Source organism: Primulina tabacum, chromosome 6 (genome assembly GCF_025594145.1).
Source record: "Primulina tabacum isolate GXHZ01 chromosome 6, ASM2559414v2, whole genome shotgun sequence".
In the NCBI taxonomy this organism is placed as follows: Eukaryota; Viridiplantae; Streptophyta; class Magnoliopsida; order Lamiales; family Gesneriaceae; genus Primulina; species Primulina tabacum.
Window position 1 is genome coordinate 33,389,940 of NC_134555.1, and position 22,285 is coordinate 33,412,224.

Sequence of the window (22,285 nt, forward strand, 5' to 3'; positions counted from 1 at the left end):
TCATATTCATCACTTAAATAAAACATGCGTATACGTAATTTTTTCTTTAAACCAAGCATGCATCATTATTATCATAATAGCCTAAAAATCGTAAACATGATGCATAATCATAAAAAATATCATAAATTTGTGCTCAGGGCGCTGTCGTAACCAAAATCTCACCCCGGGTCCAAAATGAGAATTTTGCATGCCCCTGAAAACCAAAAAATTATCGTTTCACCCCTGGACATCTAAAATTGACTCGAAGCTTACCAAACTCCTTAAAATATTCCAAAAAATTTTTAAAAGCATTACTAGACGTAAACTCGAGCCCAATCCATAACCTAACTGATTCGTTTCAAAACTTGGACCGGGGTCCCGGTTTTAACCCGAATCGACTCGAAACTGAACCGAATTTTTTTCCAAATTTTTACCATATCTTCAAAACACTAAAATACTCCTAAAACAATGCCACCAGACCCATAAACTTACGACTCCTAATTCCAGGAACCAACAAAACTCTCGTCCCTTTCAAAATCACCACTTCGTGTGCTCCCTTTCCCTAAACTCACGCCATCCGCTTAACCCCGACGCACCAGCACTTAACCAGAATACGAAGGACAACCAGTCCCATACAGCCCACGCAACTCGCGCAGCCCCTGGCCCCCTCACGCAACGCACCCGAACACTACCCACTGCCCAACGATCAAGCGACCCTCCTCTTTGTCCCAGCTTTGTTCGAACCTCCCTTGACCGTGGTTCAGACCCCTTCCGATCTCTTCCATGTCTCAGGATACGTACCCTTGCACAGCCGAGACTTCCTCAAACCCCCGATCTAGTGCACAACATGCTGCGGCCAAAGCTGAGCCTCGAATTCAGACAGCCCTTGCGCTCAGGCTCGACCCCACCTATTCCAATAAACCATGTTGTGATACAACTTTCTAGCATGAGCAACCCCACGCCCCTTGCACAGAAATTTCAGAATAAAACGTGAAAACAATTAGAAGATGCAAGAAACACATGAAGTCCGAAATTATTTCTTGGAAGGATTCGATCGAAGAATTTCGTACATGAAACCAAACAACAGCATATAAACGTGTATGATGCGAGAAAAGATTATACAAAGCATGCCTTGGAAGAGTAAAACGCGAGACGGTTGAAGAATGAAGCAACAATGCAACGCCGATGGATTTTTTTGCAAGATGGAGGTGACCGAAGCTTTCTACTGGTTGGCTGCTGGGAAAACGAGGAGAATGTCTGAATGAGGGTGTGTGTCGGCTGGTGGGGAGATTAGGTTAGGTTAAATGGGTGATTAGGTGGTTAAATAATTGATAACAATTAGTTAATGGGCCACAAATTGTAATTTAAAAGTTTTAAAAGAGTTTCAAGCTCAATAAGCTTAAAAGTAGGCCCACTAGATCCAAACAAACTCCCAAAAATATTTCTTGATGGAAAGATTTTGAAAATGTTATCTGAACCCTCAAAAAGTTCCTCAATTCAATAAAATTTAAGTACCGTATAAAACAAAATTCATGTGGGTAAAAATTCCCAATAAAATCCCATTTTTGAAAAATACACTTAAAAACACCTTATAATAATTAATAAAAATTAATCATGAAATTAAAATAATTTTTCCTGAAAATTATCCGGTCTCCGTTCCTCGTTCGAGCGTGAAATGCATCTAGAAACCCTAATGCATGAACTGATAAAATTCCTGAATTAAATCCCTATCATGCAATAATTATGCATAAAATGTATGAAAATAATTAAACACAAATTAATAAAATAAACATGCATTTTATGTTTTAAAAGAATTTATAAAATACCAAAGAAATTTAATAATTTACATGCACGTGGTTCACGTGAACTTTCAGATTTTCAGGACATTACATGGTATGACACATTTCTTTGAGCAGCAGGCTCCGAGGCCACAACAAGATATGTATGATCAGTTCCGGAGGCTGAGTACGAAGAAGTTTTCTGGCACTACCAACCCATTTGCTGCTGAGAGTTGGATTAGATCTTTTGAGGTGCATTTCCATTATCTGAATATGGGAGATGCTGACCAAGTTAGATGTGCTACTTACATGCTGAGAGATTATGATTTTCTTTGGTGGGAAGGAGATGAACATGGTGTCAATCTAGCCACCCTCATTTGGGTGCAATTCAAGAACATTTTCTATGAGAAGTATTTAAATACTGAAGTCTGTGGACGCTTGAAGAGGAAGTTTATGACTCTCCTACAAGGAGAAACGATTGTGGCTGAGTTCGTAAGGAGATTTGATAGGGGTTGCCACTTTGTGCCCTTTATTGCTAGGGACGCTGCTGAGAAAATGAGACATTTCATGGATGGTCTTTGATATGATCGATTAGGAGGATCATCGTTGAGCTACAATAGCTTGGTTCTTGAAATATTGAACACCGATGAATTAAATCGAGTTTGATTTTCAAACCAAGTGGAAGATACTCAAAACATTCCTCCGTAGAAATTGATTAACATTTTTGTAAATCATTTAAGATATATGCAAGTTGAATGAGTAACAATATTTTGGTTGAAACATTTTATCAAACACTTGGTATGCAATATTTTAGTATTTGAAGAACACGTAAAATGCTTCAACAATGCATCTTTAAAAGCAAAGGAAAGTATAAGTAAATGCAATAAAAAAATAGACACGAATTTGTTTATTGATGTTCAGATATTAACAACTTCTACGTCACCCCTTCTTCCTCTTGGAAAGGATCCAGTAAAAGATTTTGATTTATACAACACCTTGTACAAACTCATTTCAATTGAGGACTTATCTCTTGCCTAATTGAAACTCCTAGCACAATCTAGATTGTAGGCTGCAACCTCACAATTCGCATAATGTTCAACGTCTCTTATGCCAAGACTACAAACACAATCTTTAATGTCTTTGTGTGAAGACTCACTAAACTAAACTTTGAAGTTCAACTCTCTTGTATATGTGTGACTGATTGTGTGTGAGAAATTTATCCTTTAAAGTGTACATCTCAAATACATCCTCACTTAAAGACTTGTGCTATCAAATAACAGATTTCTTCATGCTAGATGCCCATGCTTTGAGTCCCCACAAAAGATCTTGTTTGATCTTCAAGATGATGTATTTATAGGCCCCAACAATGATCATATTATCTTTCCATCTGAATTGCTTCATTTCAATAACCGAGCTACAAGATATAGAAAAGTACCGCAACTGCTCATACCCAATTGATTGCTATTTTTGTGCAATCAGTTTGGTCAATCAGCAACCAGTTTGACCTAGATACTATTCGATTTAGTCCAACTGACGTGAAATACGACTTGTTCCAAATTGAGTTTTTTGATCGGTGTAAGTGGCGGATTGTCATTTGAATCTTTCAGTTGAGAGATATCATCAACAGACCGAAGCTCGCCAGAATTTCAGTTTGGCTAAACTCAGTTTCAGTTTCTTTCTTGTGTTAATAACTTCATACTTGAGTATATATGTTAGAAACACAATAACAAGTTTTGTTAACATCAAAATTATGATTGCGAACATGAAATGTTCCAACAATCTCTCCCTTTTTTATTATCACAAAACTTGGATAAACAATCGATTCAACTAACATATTTCTCCCCATTTTTGTGTGAATCAAAAAATCATATTTTCAAAACAATTTAAGCACAAAATATTCTCCCCCTCAATAATTATAAATAATCTCTCCATCAAAATTATAATGAGTTATCCCCCATATATTTCTGAAAGCTTGAAATTTATAAAAGTAGCGGAATGACTAACCAATTTTCTTCATGGCTCATTTTCTGCTACAGCACATGTGCTCTGCCTTCAAGGAATAAACTTTTTTTTCTCAAGCATAAATAGGCTGCAAATTTTATACCGCTGTAAATCTCTACGAGTCTAGTTTGCAATGCAAAACGCGGATCTCCATTTGGACACACGAGCAAGGAGATATGTCATTTTCCCTACAGTCGCTGCGAGCTGCACGAAAATTCAGATTTCCATATATATGTTTAAAAAATCTTAAATTTTTAAATTTTAAATATTAAAATCAGTTTCAATGTTCTTTCAAGAACAACACGCTCTAATACCACATGTTAGGATCGATTAGGGGGATCATCGTTGAGCTATGATAGCTCGGTTCTTGAAATATTGAACATCGATGAATTAAATCGAGTTTGATTTTCAAACCAAGTGGAAGACACTCAAAATAATTCTTCGTAGAAACCGATTAAACATTTTTGTAAATCATTTAAGATATATGCAAGTTGAATGAGTAAAAATATTTTGGTTGATGCATTTTATCAAACACTTTGAAGGATCGAGTGTGCTAGTGCCTTGGAAGGCATTTCGAACACTATATTCTCCAATGATCTGCAATAGCTCGTGTTCTAAGAATATTAACACCGATGAATTAAATCAAGTTTGGTTTAAAACCAAGCGGAAGAAACTCGAAGTAATTCTTTATGAAGAAAATTGTTATATTATAAAATCATGTAAACTGAATAAGCGAAAAAGAGTAGATTAGTTTTTGCATTCATCACTTTAGTTATGGTGACAACTGAACTGACGGATACTCTAAGTGATCCAAACAGTTTGAAAACAAGAGTTAATCAGTTAAATACACAAGATGTGTTTATGGATGTTCGGAGACTTCAACTGCTCCTACGTCACCCCTTCTACCGCCTCGGGTAGGATCCCCTAGAAGACTTTGATTTATACAAACACTTGTACAAACCCACTCAGCTAGGACTTACATTACTGCCTAAACTAAACTCCTAGCTACAACTGAATGCAGCACCTTCCAGCCAACACTTCTTTAACGTCTATGTGTCAAAGAATACATACACAAGTTTAACATCTTTGTGCAAGACTGTATTTGAGTGGTTGAGAGTGTTAGTGTGTGTGAGAACTGAACAAGGATGTTTTCACACACTGAGGGAAATAAGCTTCTAATCTAAGCTGATATGACTGTTAAGAGTTCCCTCTGGGCTGATTGCTTTTGAACCTCTTTAAGCTCCTGGTGCGGTAGCAATACCAAAGAAATAGGGAAGGAGAGGCGGGGGAATACCCTATTTTGGGAGACCTATCAACTGGACAATCAGCTAGACTGCTCAATTGACGTAACATTTAGACTGATTCAGTTTGTGCGATCAGTTAGGTCTTCAGCTTGCGATGTAAACAGCTCGTGAGTGATCCTAGCTACTGCATATTAAGGTAGATTATTGGTAACATAATTAACAAGTTTTGTTATCATCAAAATCAAGATTGCGAACTTGAAAAGTTCCAACAATCTCCCTTTTTTTGATGATTACAAAAACTTGAGCAGTTAAGCACAATATATTCAGTTCAAGGGTTAGTACATTCAAACATCGTCAAAAGCTCCCCCTCAAGACCTGAATTAAAGAAGTTTTGAAAACCATTTAGAGATAGAGGGTAAAAGAAAAACTCCCCCTCCAAAAATGAATTGAAAACAAAATTTATTTTGTTTTGGTTTTGAGGATAACAGAAAAACCTCCCCTCATAAACTGATTAAAAGCCCGTATTTGAAAGATACTTATCTAATCGTTCATTAAGAGGTTATAATCATTCAAGCATCGTAGACAAGAAATCTGGAAATATTCGTCCAGTCACAATAAAACACAGCTGAATAAACATGATGTTTATTTAAATAGATTTCCTTGTATTTACATCTGAGTACATATATCAATTAAAAAAGAAAAAATTGCTACAAAAAAATAGCATTTTTTAAACAACAACATATATCAGTTGGTTTATGCAACAGAACTGGATATACCATCAAGTGGTTGCTTGACAACTTGAAATGCTGCATCGGTTGTGAGTTCAATTTGCTAGAGAAACGAGTTAAACCGCTTGAACTTGACTTCTTTGCAGACTAACTGGTCGAGCAGACTCTGACTATACTCAACTGGAATACAGCTGGTGATTTAATCAACCAACGTCCCAGAATGGATGAGTTTCGTCTGAAGAACAGCTGACCTGGTAGGCTTGCAACTGAAAACTTGTTCAACGAGCAATTTAGTTGTACATCTTTGCAGATGATTCTCAGTCCGCTGCAGGCTGATTAAAACCCCGAATTAAAGAATCTAGAGAAGTGGCTACAACGTTAGTTGCAGAACCAATCCTCTCAACTCTTTAGATAACGATATATAAATATTTTCAAATAGTTTTGAAAATAGTATGAAATACTTTTAAATAGCTTTTAACACTATTTTAAAGTAGTAAATTTTAAAAACACAGTTTTCTTCAAATGTTCCTCTTAGAACAACCCGCTCTAATACCAATTGAAGGATCAAGTGTGCTAGTGCTTTGGAAGGCATTTCGAACACTATATTCTCCAATGAGCTGCAATAGCTCGTGTTCTAAGAATATTAACACCGATAAATTAAATCAAGTTTGGTTTAAAACCAAGCGGAAGAAACTCGAAGTAATTCTTCATGAAGAAAATTGTTATATTATAAAATCATGTAAACTGAATAACCGAAAAAGAGTAGATTAGTTTTTGCATTCATCAGTTCAGTTATGGTGACAACTGAACTGACGGATACTCTAACTGATCCAAACAGTTTGAAAACAACAGTTAATCAGTTAAATACACAAGATGTGTTTATAGATGTTCGGAGACTTCAACTGCTCCTACGTCACCCCTTCTACCGCCTCGGGTAGGATCCACTAGAAGATTTTGATTTATACAAACACTTGTACAAACCCACTCAGCTAGGACTTACATTACTGCCTAAACTTAACTCCTAGCTACAACTGAAGGCAGCACCTTCCAGCCAACACTTCTTTAACGTCTATGTGTTAAAGAATACGTACACAAGTTTAACATCTTTGTGCAAGACTGTATTTGAGTGGTTAAGAGTGTTAGTGTGTGTGAGAACTGAACAAGGAAGTTTTCACACACTGAGGGAAATAAGCTTTTAATCTAAGCTAATATGACTGTGAAGAGTTCCCTCTGGGCTGATTGCTTTTAAAAGCTGATGTGCAATGTGTGTGCCCTTTATTTTCTCTCATATATGCGTAGAGGCTTCTTTTTGCTCACTCGTCTAGTTGAGTCTTCACTGATCTTCTCTTTATATAGGCGGGAAAACTGAACGTACAATGAGACTCATTTGTTGTATCTGTTGCATCTTGAGTTCGTTTCTTGGACTTTGTATCTCGACTTTTCGACTGCCCTTCTGAAACGTTTTTGCTTTAATGCTCTGATGTAACGTCCATTATTGTCCTTTGACTGGAAAATGGCTTTGTACCTTCACATACAGCTGGAATTCACTGAAAGAGTTTGTCTTCATCCATAACTGAAAGATTCTGACCGATGCTTCGATCTGGTCAGCTGAACTGATCTTCAGCTGGGCTGGTGAAATCAGTTGACTCGTCAGTTGAAATGATTTCAGTCTTGTTTAGTTGAACTGATCAGCTGGGTTTCTTCATCATTTGAACACTCCTTTGGCTGGCCAGGCTTCTGAGGTTCTCCTGCTGAACCACCTATCAACTGGACAATCAGCTGGACTGCTCAATTGACGTAACAGTTAAGACTGATTCAGTTTGTGCGATCAGTTAGGTCTTCAGATTGCGATGTAAACAGCTCGTGAAGGATCCTAGCTACTGCACACTAAGGTAGATTATTAGTAACATAATTAACAAGTTTTGTTATCATCAAAATCCAGATTGCGAACTTGAAAAGTTCCAACACACTTAGTATGTAATATTTTTGTAGGACCGAGTGCTTACCGCTTTACCAAAAGCTATAGCTAGTGGTAATGGTGCAAATCAAATATTTTAAACCGTACAGCAGCTCAAGAACCACGGTTTGATCGCTCTACCAAGCAAGGACAATTATTGCACCCAACAATCTCCCTCCCAATAATTGCACTCCTTGCAATTAATGAGAATCGAACCCGTGACCTTGGCTCTGATACCAATTGTAGGACCGAGCGCTTGCCGCTTTACAAAAAGCTATAACTAGTAGTAATGGTGAAACTCAAATATTTTAAACCGCACAGCAGCTCAAGCACCACGGTTCGATCGCTCTACCAAACAAGGACAATTATTGCACCCAACAATTTTAGTATTTGAATAACACATAAAATACTTCAACAATGCATCTTTAATGTCTAACATCTCTTATGGATCTTCAACAATCCGCAAAATGTTTAACGTCTCTTATGCCAAGACTACAAACATAATCTTTAATGTCTTTGTGTGAAGACTCACTCAACTAAACATTGAAGTTCAACTCTCTTGTATATGTGTGAGTGATTGTGTGAGGAATTTATCCTTTAAAATATACATCTCAAATGTATCCTCACACAAGAGCTTGCGCTCTCAAATAGCAGATTTCTTCATGCTAGCTGTTCATGCATTGAATCTCATTCAAAAGCTCTTGTTTGATATTCAATATGATGTATTTATAGGCCCTATCAGTGATATATATGTTAGACACAAGAATATAACTGTTTTGAAAGTTTCTGTAATATTTCTGAAATTGCAACGGTCAAATTTACCTTGCTGGACATTTTCTCGAGCTTAAATTGATCATTCAGCGGCTGAAACTAGTCATCGGTTGAACTGTTCAGCAGTTGAAACTGGTCAGTTGAAAACTGATCAGCGGTTGAAACTGAACTGGTCAGCAGCTCAATCTGGTGTGCTGAAATCAGCAAGGCTGATTTCAGTTTGTGCAAAACCAGTAGTTTCATCGTTATTTATCAGCACCTTAAGTTTCGATTCAGACTTTGACTTCTGAAGATGATTTGTAGATCATCATCTTATCTTTCCAATGCATACTGAATCGCTTCATTTCAATTGCCGAGCTGATAGATATGGCCAAAATACAGCAACTGCTCATACCCAAATGATTGTTGTTTTCGTGCAATCAGTTTGGTCATTCAGCAACCGGTTTGACCTAGATACTATTCGATTTTGCTCAACTGACGGGAAATACTTCTTGTTCTAAATTGAGTTTTCTGATCAGTCAAGTTGTCGGATTGTCATTTGAATCATCCAGTTGAGAGATATCATCAACAGACCAAAGCTCGCCATAAATTAAGTTTGGCTAAACTCAGTTTCAGTTTCTTTCTTGTGTTAATAACTTCACACTTACGTAAATAACTTAGAAACCCAATAACAAGTTTTTTAACATCAAAATCAGGATTGTGAACATGAAATGTTCCAACAGTCGATGTGATTATGATTCGACCAGCGGATTATGCAACTGCCACTGCTTGTGCGTTCTAAGCGGAGCAAGCCCTGAAAGACATTGATTTTGAGATGCAGTGCATGAGACAACAACACCAGGAGAATTCTCAGCCAAATAACAGACAATTTATGGGACCTCCTAGAGCTCAAGGGTAGCAAAAGCCCCAAGGACAAAGGAAGAAATCGGGGCTTGCATGGAGCACCAAAACCTGAAGAGAGGCCAATGTGCAAAGAATTCAATCGCTTACACTTTGGCAAATGCATGTGAGGAACATACAAGTGGTTCATATGCAAGAAAAAAGGGCATAAAGCTACTGATTGCCCAAAGAAAAAGGGATCAACAATTGGCAGAGCTTATGTGATGCATGCCGAAGAAGTCAGGGAAGAGCCAGACACGACGTTGATCACTGGTAAACTAGATGTTTAACATTTTTATATTGCTTTTGTTGCATGAAATATTAAACTGGATATGTGAATTTATTGGGATAATGAAGAACTTAGAGGAAAATAGGTTTCATACTCTACTATAATTGGATTTAAGAGAAGACATTGAAAATTATAGAGATTGGGCATAAAATATAAACATTAATAAGTTAAAGGAATGAATTGAATCAAAAATAAGATTTTTAAGGCTTGGAAATGGAAAAAAAATCGAGAAATTTTGGTAATTAATGATAGAAACACCTTAAGTTTCAACATGAATGGATTTTATGATATATTTGTCACAAGAAATATATTCATTTTAGGTGTAGCTACCTACGCATTGCTGGATTCGGGAGCTACACACTCATTTATATCTGAGACATTCGTCAAACGACTAAAGATTATACCCGATGATATGGGATTGAGCTCTTCTGTTGATCAAATGGTTACTACGAGCATTGTGAAGAATTTGGAGCTTCATTTACAAAAGGATGTGGTTCGGGCAGATCTTATCGTGCTCCCGATACCTGAATTGGCATCATTATTGGCATGGATTGGCTATCTATGAATGGAGCTTCGATATATTTTCGGCAGAGGTCTGTATCTATTTGACCGTTCAGCAGGAAATATTTTGTCTTTGAGGCAGCAAGTAGCAAGCAAATGCCGCACATTATCTCATGTATCTGTGCGAGGAAGCTTATGAGACGTGGATGCCAAGCTTTTCTAGCATGTATTACTTCAGCACCTGCTCCGATCAGTCAGAAGCTAGAGGATCTTGAGATTGTCAGAGACTTTCCTAGTGTTTTTCTTGAGAGTGTTTCTGGCATTCCACCGAACCGAGAGGTAGAATTTTCCATTGAACTGATGTCGGGCACTGTGCCAATTTCTAAGGCACCCTGTCGTCTAGCACCCACGGAAATGAAAGAGCGAAAAGACCAAATTCAAGAGTTGCTGGATAGGGGTTTTATTCGCCCGAGTTGCTTTCCATGGGATGCACAGGTATTATTTGTGAAGAAAAAGAATGGAAGTATGAGACTTTGCATTGAGTATAGAGAGCTAAACATAGTCACCATTAAGAACAAGTATCCCTTGCCTAGAATCGAGGATTTATTTGATCAATTTCAAGGAGCATCGATTTTCTCGAAGATGGATCTACGTTCGGGATATCATCAGCTGAAGGTGAAGGAGTCCAATATTCATAAGACGGCTTTTAGAACTCGATATGGTCACTACGAGTTTATGGTGATGCCATTCATGTTGACCAATGAGCCAACGATCTTCATGGATATCATGAATCACGTATTTAAATTGTATCTGGATCAATTTATCATAGTCTTCATCGATGATGTTCTGATCTACTCGAGGAGCAAAGAATAGCACAACTAGCAATTGAGAAAGACACTACAATTGTTGCAAGATAAAAAGTTATTCGCTAAGTTCAGCAAGTGTGAGTTTTGGCTCAAGAGAATGGCGTTCTTATGCCACATTATTTCTAAAGATGGGGTCGAGGTCGATCCAAGCAAGGTCAAGGCAGTTAGAGAGTAGCCAAAACCAAAGAGCGTAACCGAGATCCGTAGCTTCTTGGGTCTAGCTGGATACTACCGGAATTTTATTCAAGGATTATCTTCTATTTTGGTACCCTTGACCGCCGTGACGAAGAAGAATGCGAAGTTTATTTGGCGATCAGGCTTCCAATAGAGCTTCAAAAAGCTGAAGCAAACTTTGACTTCAGCGCTAGTTCTATAGATCCCATCAGGGCAAGTAGAGTATGTTCTCTATACGGATGCTTTGAAGCTTGGTTTAGGTGCACACTACAACAAAAATGGCTTTTCGCAGCGCGCAAATTCCATTTCCGCAGCGCACATTGCACGCTACAAAGTTGCAAGCTATTGAAAGTTCAAGATTATCCGCGGCGTACATCTGCACGTTGTTAATACTATTATCCACGGCGTGCATATATACAACTATCCGCAGCGTTCAATGTACACCGTTAAAATTCATAGAACATCTAATATTAGCGACGGTTTTTGACAAAACCGTTGCTAATCGACGACAGTTCTTAACCGAAGATGCCGTCGCTAATTTGTCAAAAACCGTCGCTAATCGACGATAGTTCTTAACCGAAGATGTCGTCGCTAATTTAGCGACGGTTTATAATCCATCGCTAATTAGCGACGGTCTTTAAATTTAGCGACGGTTAAAACTCCGTCGCTACATTTCGCGACGGTTAATTTTTCGTTAAAAAAAATTACTTTTATAATTTAATAAATTTTTAAAAAACTACAATACAACTATGATATCTTAACTAATAATTAAAAAATTGACCAAAAATTTAAACAAAAAAATATATCTAAATCGGAACTAAAATCGTATAAAAGAGAAAAATTTTAAGTATTGTGAAGTGGTGTGGAAGAAAAATGGAACGAAAATCAGATATTTATAGGCAATTTGCGACAACGTCGCTAATAATAGAACCGTTTGCTATTAGCGACGGTTTAATAATACCATCGCTTTGTTACTGTTAAACCGTCGTCGATTTTAAATCGACGACAGTTTATTGTAAACCGTCGCTAAAAGCGACAATGTTTTTATTAAACTGTCGTCGACTTTAAATTTGCGACGGTTTATTTTAAACCATCGCAAAATATAGCGACGATTGTTAAAACTGTCGCAAATTAGCGACGGTTTCACCAAAATCGTCGCTAATTTAAAAATTCGCACCCATTTTCCGCAGCGTGCATGCCGTGAATAATATTATTGACGGCGTGCGATTAATGTACGCCGTTAATGTCTAAACATGATTTTTTAAAAAAAAAGTATTTACTTTTAACGGCGGACATATACATGCACGATGTTAATAATACTATTAACGGCGTGCTTTTATTGTGCGCTGCGAAAACTTCATAGGTTATTAACTGCTCACATATAACTACACGCTGTCGTTTATATAATTTATTAACAGCACACATAAATGCATGCTGCGGATATTATTATCCGCAGCGTGCTTTTAATGCACGCCGTTATTTTTGTCCAGTGCAACAATATTAACAGCGCACATATGGGTGCACGTCGTTAAAAGTTGTATTCGTAGCGTGCTTTTATTACACGCCGTTGATGACGTGCTGCGGAAAATCATTTTTCTTGTAGTGGCAGTCTTGATGCAAAATGACGGAGTGATAATTTATGCGTCTAGACAGTTAAAGGTTCAGGAGAAGAATTGCCATACTAATGACATCGAGCTCGCAGCAGTAGTATTTGCTCTAAAGATTTGGAGACATTACTTATATGGCGAGAAGTGCAAGATTTTCACTGATAATAAAAGCTTGAAGTGTTTCTTCACCTAAAAAGAGTTGAACATGAGTCAATGAAGATGGTTGGAGTTGGTAAAGGACTACGACTGCGATATTAGCTACCACCCGAACAAAGCTAATGTGGTTGCGGATGCTTTGAGTAGAAAGACAGCAGTCATCGTGAAATTGACAGTTCAAAGACCATTGCAAGCGGAGATTCAGCGATTCGAGCTTGCAATGTATGCTAGGAGCGAGAATCCTAATCTTTCTACTATGACAGTTCAGTCGACTCTGAGGAATAGAATCCGTGAAGGTCAGTCTTCTGATGAGACTGAGAGACGAGTCTAAGGGATGAAAGCTGTATTCGTAGGACGATGGCATAGTTCGATATCGAGATTGACTATGGGTTCCTAGTGGCGATTCACTGAGAGAGTTTATTATGATAGAAGCCCATAGTACCTCGTACTCCATCCATCCTGAAAGTATGAAGATGTATAAGGAAATGCAGTCATTGTATTGGTGGCCGGGCATGAAGCGAGACATCTTACGTTTTGTTTCCGAGTGTTTGACATGACATCAAGTTAAGGAAGAGCATCAGAGACCAGCAGGGAAGCCACCTCCTATTCCCGAGTGGAAATGGGAAATATTACGATCTTTGTAGTGGGATTGCCAAGGACTGTATGTTATGAAATCAGCACATTTTCTACCTATTAAGATGACATTCACCATGACACAGTATGCAAAGCTATATATTTCAAGAGATAGTCCGACTGCATGAGATTCCAGTGTCTATTTTTTCTGACAGAGATCCGAGGTTCACATCGTCCTTCTGGAAGAGTCTGCATTCAGCGATGGGAACAAAGTTGTTGTTCAGTACAACATTTCATCCTCAAACCGATGGTTAGTCTGAAAGGGTGATTTAAATTTTGGAGGATCTACTCCGAGCTTGTGTGATCAGCTTCCAAGGAATTTGGGAACCGAAGTTACCTCTAGTGGAGTTCACCTATAGCAATAGCTATCAATCGTCTATAGGAATGGCTCTTTACGAGGCACTTTATAGAAAGAAGTGTAGATCACCCATACATTGGGACGAGGTTGGTGAAAGAGGAGAATTCGGTCCGGACTTGGTCAAGCAGATAGCGGAGCTAATAGTCAAAATTCGATATAGGATGAAGACTGGTCAAAGTAGCACCAACCTCATCCCAATGTATAGGTGATCACAAACTATTTGAGCCAGTAGAATCCAAGGAACAAAAAATGGCTAGATCTTCATTTAGTTCTGTATCTGAGCAGCCGACTGAATATGACTCCAAGGAGGCCAAACTGCCTACTCAGCTAGATCTTGTAACTTTTCCTCCTCTGAAGAAGATTACTCTTGCAAATGTTGAATAATTTGTGCAATTCATTGCACAAAAAAAACAAGATGATGATGAAGATGACATTCTATTGAGCTAGTTTTTTTCCACATCTCCTTTGCCTAAGAAGACGGATGAAGCTGCATTTGTTAGAAGAATCATACAGAAAATTGTGGAAATTGCTATGACTGAGCAAGATGGCCCAGAAACTGAAGAACATATCAGTCAGACTGTAGAGGAATATGATGACGTATTTATCAGCCAAATTGAATCAATAGTCCTAATTATGGAACAAGCAGTACCTTCTAGCAATCAAGCTCTTGGACTACAATTGATGCATCCAAAGAACTTCCAAGAATAGAGTCATTATCTCCTGATTTAGACTTAACTAATGGAACAACTCTAGATCATATTAGCTCAAGTCCCATTGCCATCTCTTATTCTATATCAGTTCTTAAAAGAAAAAATCTGAATATCGAGGAAGCTTTGGAATCATTTAAAGATAAAATGCTAAAAAAAGTTTCGGATCTATCCAGGGGCATGATCAACATATTTAATCTATTAAAGCTGATCAGGAAGCTACAGCTAGTCATCTTTGTGGGCACTACAAACCATCAACTTACAAATATGCACCAAGATAGAGAAAGTTTAAACAAATTTTAATGAAAATATTGACGCCATCAGCTCTTAGCTAGCTTATGTTCTTACCTATCTCAAGCCACCTTCTGGTGTTGACAAAAAATTGGAAGATAAGAATTCAAATGGCTATAATCATCCTAAATCTACTGATGCGCAAAAAAAGCCTACTGACAAATACTCTAGTCAGTTTAGCAGATAGTTCATGAAGAACAGTGTTTGTATATAGTCAGTCAGATAACTCTGTTATGTATACTGTTGAAAATAATGAATTTAGTATTGACATAATTTATTCAAACATTAAAAATGAGAAAATTGTTGGAACATTTTAAGTTTTGGTGATTTAACAAGGCTGTTTATCCATCAAATAATTACAGAGCCTAACCTAACTGAATTCAAGAAAGAAAATCGAATATTCATAAGAAGTTTTCAAAGGAGTCTAACTGATTACATAGCCAGACTGATAAAGCATAAAAAAGATACTGATAGTCAAAGCGATTCAAGGTTAATTGATAAAGCCCAATTGACAGTCTATATAAATCGATCAGTTGGTCCGAATCCAGACATTCCCTGAAGAATCAGTATAATCAATTATTAAGGATCGGATTTCAACTCAATAGCGGATAAAGTTTTCTATATCAATAGTCGCTGAATTTAACAGAATGTCAGGATCCTGCGCACTACAAGGACATCTCAGAAAGGACGATGACATGATAGCAATGATATATGTATTTGGAAATGGATATATTATTTTGAAAAGATTAATGTTGCTGATTAATAATCAAATAGATCAGTTGAACAAACTTTGAAGGTTACAGACACACAATCTATCTTTGAACTTTCAAAAATCAACTGATCTTCTCTGAAAAATCTTCTTGCGAACCAAACTGAAAAGCCATCACATGTTGATAGTTATTATCTGATCATTTTGCGTACCAAATTTGTGCTTAAAATTTCCTTGTGAAATCAGTGTTATTTAGAGTAAGAAGTTTTACTGCTCAAATGGTTTTAGATTGAAGTTTACTAAGAATTTCAATTAGACAGTGTTAAGTACTACTGAAGTGGGTGATTTCAAATTGCTTGTAATTACCAAAAACTTTTAGTGCAATTCTTCTCTGAGGAAGAAGGCGTGACATAGGAGTATTGAAATCTCCGAACATCCAGAAACAACTTTGTACATACTTACTTCTCAGTTTACCTACTTTAAATACTATTCAATAAATCCCAACTGATTGTCTTGATAAGTCAAAGTATCAGTCACCCTACTTCTGCACAGTTCATACTGATTGACTTACTCAGAACCTAACTGACAAGAATAAAATTTCAGTGTTGCTAACCCAACTGAAATTATTGGTTGAGATAAATTTATTCACCTCCTCTAAATTAATTTTTGATCCTAACATTTCACATGCAAGATTAAATTATAAATAAATCTTATCTATTTCTTGACAAGTCCAATTTTCAAAGAAGGCGCCAAAGACGACCAGCCAGATTAAAAACATAAACGTTTATGTATTAAATTCGTTTTGTTACTCCATTGGTCAAGACTGAGTTAATAAATATTTTGTCCACTTCGGTGTTCTTGAATGGCATTTATAAAATAGGCGGTCATCAGAATCCTTGTGATACCGTGGTATTTACATTTCTCAATAAAAAAATTTGAATGTAAACCCACGTTAAAAAAATACCGCGATGAAATGATTTTTTTTAAAAAAAGGTGGAGCCAACAATGTTTCCTCAAAATTTCCCCAAGAAAGTGCTTCCTCAAGTAACCATCCACACTTCATTTTATCAAGTTTCAACTATGTATTCTAAAAAATCGGTTTTAAAAGTTAGCATGTTTTGGATTTTAGTCTTATAATTTGTTAATGTTTGATTTTCATCCAATAATTTAATTTTTTTGTTTTTAGTATTTTTTTTCGTTTGGTATTCATCCAATAACTTACATTTTATTTCGTTTTTTCGCCCGAAGCCATGAAATCTATCAAATAAGCACGGATACTTTTCTACATATAATGGGAATACAACCTATATTATAGGTATTAAAATCTATATAAGTAAAAATGAAGAGAAAAGACAAGTTTTTTTTTATTTTGAAATATTAGGTCGTTTTGCTTTATTTTTTCCTTTTTTTGTTTAAATTTATTTTGTTGTGCTTAATATCGTTTTATTCTCATTGAAAAAACCATGTAAGAGAGTATCAATATAAAATAAATAACATTCGATGTGATTTCTAGGATTTATGCTAAAAAATGACCAAATAAAAAAATTAAAGTTACTGTATAAAAAATAAACATTAATAAATTACAAGAATAAAATTCAAAATAAATAAATTTATCGAACTAAAATTATAATTTTTCTATGAAAATGTTGCAATCATTAACCATCAGTACTTAGTATACGAGTCAAGCTTTATTAAATGTTTTGGATTCCGATATTCAATAAAGTACGCTAAAACAATAGTTTGTCAATAGATTTATCTACTACCTCAGTTGACAACTTAGAAAAGTCTATAATGTCAGATATTTAATTTTTTTTTCTTTTAAAAAAAAACTTTTTCTTTTAATTTCCGTTACCCAATATTTCCATACTTGTAATTATTAAATTAAATTAAATTGTCACATGCCAAACATCTCCGTAAGAGGATTTACCATTAAGAAAATAAGTTGTTCCAAACAAAATTATATACATTAAAATTTGTATCATGGGTTAAGCAAAGGACTAAATACGGGGTTTGTCTAGGGATAACGTACATGAGTTAGTTTATGCTACATCGAGATTGTTTCACTTAGTTTATGCTATATCGAGACTGCTAATTATACTAAAATTTTATTTCAGTACGGTATCGATATATACCGTTTTATATAGAAAAAACCTTATATTTTTAATTTATTGAATTATTATTTAATAATATTATATATTTTTAAATTTATATATATTATTTAAGTCGGCATATACCAAAATATTTCTAGTTTCATGTTGTTATCGTACCAAAAAATTATGTTTCTTTGTCATACTGTACCGAAATTATTGGCATATCGAAAATTTTGGTAAATTCGATATTTTAGATATGATAACCTTGATATACCGAAATTTCGACATTTTTTCACCCCTAGATTTTCATAGGCCTAATCTAGAACCCTTTTTTCGACCATTTGGATAATTGTCTTGTCTCAATTTATAACGGCTCTGGTTCGGGTTTCTATCGGATTTGATCAAGGTCTCAACCGATTTGAACTAAAATTTATTCTTTAAATTGAAAGATAAAAAAAGAAAATAACGATAAAATATGTGTTATGATCAAAATTTCCACTAGACCAAATATATAATTAGTAGAGACAAAATTTTATTTTATTTTATTTGTGGCATCGCAAGTCCCCATACTATGAGGGGTTGCACCTACTTGGGTGTCAATGAGTCATGTCAGCAGGCTCATAAATATGGGAAAAGGCTTGTTTTGCTGTTTGTGTTGCCTCATATCACCTTAGAAATCAGTCTTCTCATTTCCTTAATATTGGCATTTTCCCTAGCAAGATTATTTTTGCTCATTAAGATCTGGTGTGCCTTTGTTACGGCTCACCGGCCAAGAAGATTATACAACGTAACATCTGTTGGTTTCATGTGCGGCAATTTGAGATAATAAATCCGAAAATAAAGAATAAACTGGACACCGAGATTTACGTGAAAACCCCTAAAAATTATTAGGGTAAAAACCACGGGCAAGATAAAAAGAATTTCACTATAATATTTTGTGGTGTACAATTCACTCACTGTGTTCCAAGGAGAACACACTCTCTTAATACAAGATAACAAAACACCTCATAAATATTATATAACTAAGCCCTCAAATGCTATAGGATGAGAGAAAACTCTAAAAAGGAATTATCTCAACTTCTCGTGAACGCGAGAAGACAAATATCAATTGTATTAGCCTTCATCCAAATTTGAAAAATAATGCAACACATTTTTATTCAGCCAACCATATGCATTAGTCATTTTTGTCCACTGATGCATTTAATGACATTGCCGACATTTCTCCCGCTTGGAGATTTGATTTAGAATCAAACACATCTTCACACATAATTCATCTCCACACATCCTTTCGATCTTGTTATTCTTTGCTGTTTACGTTTTCGCTAGGCCACTTGAGAATCTACACCACTCAAACTTATCAGTGTTTACTGGCTTGGTCAGAAAATCAGCTATATTATCTTTTGTATGAATCTTTTGTATGTCCACGCTTCCTTCTTCTACTACTTCTCGCACAAAGTAAAATTGTACTCCAATGTGTTTCGTCCTGAAATGAAAGGCTGGATTCCTTGCGATATGCAAGGCACTCTGACTGTCACAAAACAAAGGAACATTCTCTTGTTTGTGTCCGATCTCCTCCAATAATTTTTTAATCCATATTGCCTCCTTGCAAGCTTGAGTAGCTGCCATGTATTCTGCCTCCGTTGTAGATAACGTCACAACTATCTGCAATTTTGAAACCCAGCTTACTGCTCCCCTCGCAAGTGTAAACACAAAACCAGTTGTAGATTTTCTCTTATCAGGATCACCTGCATAATCTGAATCGACATAGCCCCTGAGTGTAAAATTTGATCCTCCATAAGAGAATGCAGCATTTTAGGTACCTTTAATGTATCTAAGGATCCTCTTAACAGTGCTCCAATGCTCTCGTCTAGGATTCACCATATACCGACTAACTGCTCCCAGTGCTTGAGCAATGTCCGATCTTGTACAGATCATGGCAAACATCAAACTTCCAATTGCTGATTTTATGGTACTCGAGACATCTTCATCCTCTCTGTTTCATTGCTAGGACACATTTCGGAGGATAACTTGAAGTTAACATGAAGAGAGATAGAAATTGTCTTACTATATTGCATGTTGAAGCCTTGCAAGATTTTCTTCAAATAATTTTTCTGGGAAAGCCAAATCATTCTGTTACTTTTGTTTCGGTGAACTTGCATCCCTAGAATCTTGTTTGCTGGTCCCAAGTCCTTCATATCAAATTCCCTAGCCAACTGTGCCTTCCATCATTAGACCTGATCTTTGTTGGGGCCTGCTACCAACATGTCGTCCACATACAACAGCAAAATGATATAATCATTACCAGACCTATTGAAATATATACAAGGGTCTTCACTCAATCTGTTGTATCCAATGCTAATGTACAAGGGTCTTCACTCCTTGAAGAAGAAAACTATATGCTCCAACCAGAAGGTTTTGCGAATAAAGGCAAAGAGAACTTGGTTTGCACGTTGAACAAATCTTTGTACGGCCTCAAACAGGCGTCGAGGTGTTGGTATGTACAAGAGATTTGATTCCTATATCGTGAGCCTTGGATACAACAGATTGAGTGCAGACTCTTGTACGTATTTCAAGAGGTCTGATGATTATTATATTATTTTGCTGTTTTATGTGGACGGCATGTTGGTAGCATGCCCCAACAAAGATCAGGTCCAAGGATTGAAGAGACATTTGGCTAGAGAATTTGATATGAAGGACTTGGGACCAGCAAATAAGATTCTAGGTGTAATACCTGAATTAAATATCACAATTTGTTGATTTAGTAATTTGAGATTACTAAATAATTAATGATTTTTAAAGAATGAAATATGACATATTTTGGTCATATGAAGTCCAAATGATTTGAAATTTGGATATAACGTAGAGAACTCAAAGATATAGAAAATTCATGTTTTGAGTTTTGGAAAATTTGATCGTTTAACTGGTCCAAAGGGATATATTGGTGTTAAAATGTTAAATATTATATATTATACTATATTATATTATTTTATTAATATAATATAAAATAAAATAAATGGATAAAGATGCACTTACGTTAGAAGTTGCAATTATCAGAAAGTTTCAACGAGAACAGAGAAAGAGAGAAGAAAGAAATAATAAAGTTTTGAATTTTCTTTTCAATCGTGCGACTTATCGGTTTATCCAATCGACGAACCGACTTCAGTTTTGTGATCGTTGACACGAGGTCTTCGATTTGAGGCATAAATTTTATAGTTTTGATGATATTTGAAATTCGTCGATTTCTTGAATAAATCCGATAAATTGTGAAATCATACAGAAATTGAAGATTGTTGAGTATTGTATGATTTTAACGAAGTAGAGAAGATTATTGTGTTGTTGTTTTGAATTATTCCTAATTTATTATAATTAGGGATTTTAATCGTTGAATTGAGATTGGAGAGTTTTTTGTTAGTTGTTATTAAATCTGATTGTATATTCGGAGTCTACGAAGTATAGGCTACACGTTGATATAAAGTTTTCGCAATTTGACGGATGTTGTAAAATAGCCTATTATTTGATGTTAAATTAATTAGGGTGTATTTGATGGTAGTATTGTGAGTTAAATACACTAGAATATTAAATTGTTGAACAATAAGAATTTATAATCGAGTTTTATAATTTTATTGAATTCATTGTTGTTGGGCTATTTGATGTTGTATATTGATGCTATTATGATTGTGTTGATACGGTGACAATGATCTGATAATTATTGTTGAATTATTTAGATACATCACAAGCCTCGGGATCAAAGAAATAGCCAGATTATTTATATACTCGATTATCAGGTACGTGTTGACGTACGAGCATATGTTGTTATTGTTTAGTATTGATGAATACTATTGTGTTGAACGATGGTAAATCACTGGATATGGGTGATTTGATATTATATTTGCTGTTATTTATTATTGTTGATGTTGTTGGCTGTCGTTGTTGGGAGACGTCACGTTGATGTTGTTCGTTCAACGATATTGCTGTCGCCGGAGTTGGGGTGCGACGCATCGTTAATGTTATTCGTTCGACGATATTGCTGTCGCCGGTGTTGGGGTGCGACGTATCGTCGATGTTGTTGTTCGTTCGACGATATTGCTGTCGCCAGAGTTGGGGTGCGACGTATCGTCGATGTTATCGTTGCAGCGTGATGTTGTTGAGGTTATTGATGGTTGATTGTCCAGAAATGGCAAAGGGGGTATTTCTGTTATCATTTCAGTTATATCTTATGTTATTAATATAACTGTTATGTATTACGATGATGATTGTTGTGTATGCTCACTCTTTGGGGGCTGTTTCTGTTGGACAGGTTACAGGACTATGCTGTGAGACAAGATAGAGGTGAAGGACTAGGTGTGTCTAGTCAAACAGTCCTGTAGTTAATAGTAAATAGAGACAGTATGGTTCATTGTCTTATTTGAGTTGTGTGCGTGTATTTATTATACTGTTTCTGCTACACTGACGTAGATAGTGTGGTGATTGCACTATTTTGTCGTATATGCATTATATTATTACGTCGTCGAAAAGAAATTTTTATGCATATGACGTCACATGTTTTATGATTACGTGGCGAGGTTTG

The 22,285-nt window shown here is 36.0% G+C and overlaps 1 protein-coding gene across 1 annotated transcript; it reads left to right on the plus strand.

Moving 5' to 3' along the window:
• The first annotated feature begins 1,826 nt into the window (after positions 1-1,826).
• Positions 1,827-2,339, plus strand: LOC142550181 (uncharacterized). Its single transcript, XM_075659419.1, has one exon. It carries the CDS (start codon positions 1,827-1,829, stop codon positions 2,337-2,339), a length of 513 nt encoding a protein of 170 aa, XP_075515534.1.
• Positions 2,340-22,285: the final 19,946 nt, after the last annotated feature.